Source organism: Seriola dumerili, unplaced genomic scaffold (assembly GCF_002260705.1).
Source record: "Seriola dumerili isolate Sdu_G_001 unplaced genomic scaffold, Sdu_1.0 BDQW01000036.1, whole genome shotgun sequence".
Lineage (NCBI taxonomy): Eukaryota > Metazoa > Chordata > Actinopteri > Carangiformes > Carangidae > Seriola > Seriola dumerili.
Window position 1 is genome coordinate 4,449,028 of NW_019174291.1, and position 3,399 is coordinate 4,452,426.

General features: G+C 38.1%; 1 protein-coding gene across 1 annotated transcript; it reads left to right on the plus strand.

Moving 5' to 3' along the window:
• The first annotated feature begins 1,072 nt into the window (after window positions 1-1,072).
• On the plus strand, window positions 1,073-2,252 carry LOC111216974 (olfactory receptor 11A1-like). The gene is made up of 2 exons (XM_022738649.1): window positions 1,073-1,080; window positions 1,322-2,252. The coding sequence occupies exons 1-2, from the start codon at window positions 1,073-1,075 to the stop codon at window positions 2,250-2,252; spliced, it is 939 nt and encodes a 312-aa protein (XP_022594370.1).
• The last annotated feature ends 1,147 nt before the right edge of the window (window positions 2,253-3,399 follow it).

Genomic DNA, 3,399 nt, shown 5'->3' on the forward strand with positions numbered 1-3,399 from the left:
GTTGTTATTCTTGATATTATTCAAGTGTTTTTTGTTGAAATATTTAATACAACCGGTTTAACTTAATCCATTCAGTCTCCTGTGTTTTATTAATTTTCAACTACAGCTCCATAGACGAACCTACACTAGCCCATTCCATATCATCCATATTTCTACATCACTTTCTTTAACCTCTTATAAGTGTTACACTCTGGTAAACTCATGAGCAGTCTCCAGGTGGTCCTGGAGCCTTCTATTATAGTCCATAGCAGTGTCAGGTGGTTTGAAAATCAATTGGTATGTGCCTTGATTGACTGGCCCATAGGATTGTGCGCTTATTGGGACAGAAGGGGTTCGGTGGGCCATTCTAATGAGAGAAAGACTGGAAAGTCAGGGAGAGAGGGGGGATGAGATGCAGCTATGGGGCCCCAGGATGGACTTGAATCTGGGGTGCTGCAGTAAGGACTAAGCCTTCATGATATGTGCTCTACCAGGTGAGCCACTGGGGCGCCCCCTCTTTTGACAATAAATCAGACACTCCACATCAGAATGTGATGAAATGTGGACCTTACCTCTTGTTTTGTGGCATGTTTTTATTCACGTCTTTTACACACCATACATAGGCCAGAGAAAAATAAGTCACTCTAGGCAGGTGCAGCAAAGTGCCTCAGTGTAGCTCTACCTGAACAGTTACACAGGTATCAATGAGACATTAATATGATGGCTGATCATTTTCTGTTTGATTAGCTTAGAGACTAACCACAAGTCAAATATTTTTTCTAGGTTAATGAAACAAAAACTACATAATTGTGATAAATCTGTTCCTGTATTTCTCAACCTGCTGTAGCTCCTGTCTAGTTGTAATTAGCCTTTTATATCTTTTCAAAGATAATTTGTATTGCATCAATGATACATGAATATTTAAATCACAGAAGCATGGTCCATCGTCCATGGTTCTGTGTGTGACACCAAGAAAGAGAAAGAGTCTAAAACTGTTTCATCTTTTCACTAATGTGTAGTAATGAGCTGACATCCTCAAATCTGACAGCAGTATCAGTCAGTGTGTCCTCTGAGGATGATGAGGATGATGATGATGATGATGCTGCTACAGTTCAACAGTTAAAAGCAGCTGAGGCTGAGTTTCAGTTGTGCTGGGAGGGACAGACTGTGACAGAAGGATAAGTTCAGTCCTGTTTCTGTGAGATTTCATTTCTTAGCTTAAGACAGAGTGGATCCTGTTTGTTTGTTGATGTGCTGTTGACACTTTATGACTCGTGCAGCAGAGTGTAAGTAATGATTTGAACTGTTCCATCCTGAGTTTAACTGATGTGAACTGAAAGAGGATCATGATCAACTCTACACATGTTTCATTTTTCACCCTTGCTGCATACCGTGACACTGGACTGTTAAAATATTTATATTTTACTATTGTTATGTCTTTATATATTTTCATAGTCTGTGCCAATGTTCTGCTGATTGTAGTTATCTGTCTGAACAGAAGCTTACATGAACCCATGTACCTGTTCCTGTGCAGCCTGTTTGTAAATGAACTATATGGTAGTACAGGGTTGTTTCCATTCCTGCTGGTTCAGATCCTCTCTGACATTCACACTGTTTCTGTGCCTTTTTGTTTCCTGCAGATTTATTGTTTGTACTCTTATATAAATGTTCAATTTTGTAACTTAGCCGTTATGTCTTATGACAGATACCTGGCTATCTGTTATCCTCTACAGTATAATACACGCATGACATCTAAAAAAGTTGCCATGCTTATTGCTGTGACATGGTTATTTCCTTTTATTGAAGTTGCTGTCATGGTTTCTCTGAGTGCTCCATTACAGCTGTGTGGAAATATCATCCACAAAGTTTATTGTGACAACCACTCTGTTGTCAAACTGTCTTGCTCTGACACAACAGTCAACAACATCCATGGGCTTACTTACACAGTTGCCATAATAGTTTGTGTTGTAACTTTAATCCTTTACACTTACCTGAAGATTCTTAAAGTGTGTTTTTCTGGTTGTAAACAGACCAGACGGAAAGCTGTCAAAACCTGCACACCTCACCTTGCTTCTCTGCTCAACTTCTGCTCTGGTGGTTTCTTTGAAGTACTGCAGAGCAGGTTTAATATGAACAGTGTGCCCAACATACTGCGCATCTTTTTGTCATTATACTTTCTCACTTGTCAGCCACTCTTTAACCCTGTAATATATGGACTGAAACTGTCCAAAATACGTAGTTTGTGTAAAAGTCTGATCTTTGGTAAAATGTAAACTTTTAATTTTAAATAATGTCACTTTTGTTAAGCTGCAATAAATGATGCATTTGAAAAGATCCTGCTTTGACCAGAGAGCTGTTTATTTAATGAGTTCAGCGTGTTTGTAACATTTCAACAGGTTATTAGTGGAGATTCAGCTGTTTCACTGACCGTAACCATTCAAAGCTTCACTAACTGTTTAGGTGAGCATCATAATGTTCAACAAAGTTCAGTGAAATGTTTCAAATTCTCTGTAGGTGGAGGATCTAGATGAAGAGTAAGCGTGGTTTTACAGACACCTGAAGAAACATGAGTCAGAGAAAAAGTTTTCTGTATTTTTTTTCATTAGTAAATATGAATGAGTATGTCTTTCAAATGCCAACTGTGGGATCAAAGAGTTATAGACTGAACACATGATGTGACATGACCTGGGATCACATTCTGAGTGGATCTGGTATCATCAGGTCTGCTGAATTTAAATGGGGAATGGAAATACAACGAGGAAGGGGAGCAACTTAGATTTTCCATCATTGACCAATCAGCCAAATGTTCATGTCCATGAATTCTGGTCTAAAATATTTAGGTTTAAAAATACCTCATTCATGAAAATAGGAATACACTGAAATTGAATTGGGAAAAATATTCATCTCCATGATATTAATTCAGCCAGAGACAGAGGAAGTTTTCTTCATCTATCAAAATTCAGTTCTGTTTGACTACATATTTCCAGAAAGCTTTGTTTGAATAATTTAGTAATATTGACCCCAGGATATCTGAAGTGGTTTGAATTTGCAAAGGGGAAGGATTTAAAGGCATGTGTGTGATGTTGAGCTCCATGATTAATATATGGAATAACACAGTCTGGATGAATATTTATATCCATGTGACAGTTGAAGGGTCCAAGGCAAGAAAAGAATCAAACTGATGAATCAGTGAGAAATAAGCTGCTGATGTTTGGGAACAAAATCTCTGTGGATGGATTATTGTATATCCATGTTTGACGACCTGGATCTGAGCCTGTTGTTGATCAGGTTTAGGCTTAGATTGATTCAGGCAAAGTGGTGAGAAAAAATGAAGACTAGGGACACAGACATTAGTAACTTGATTGTTTCCCCATTACTGTTAAGCGTCTACTACCAGAGTCTGAAATAACTAATACATTT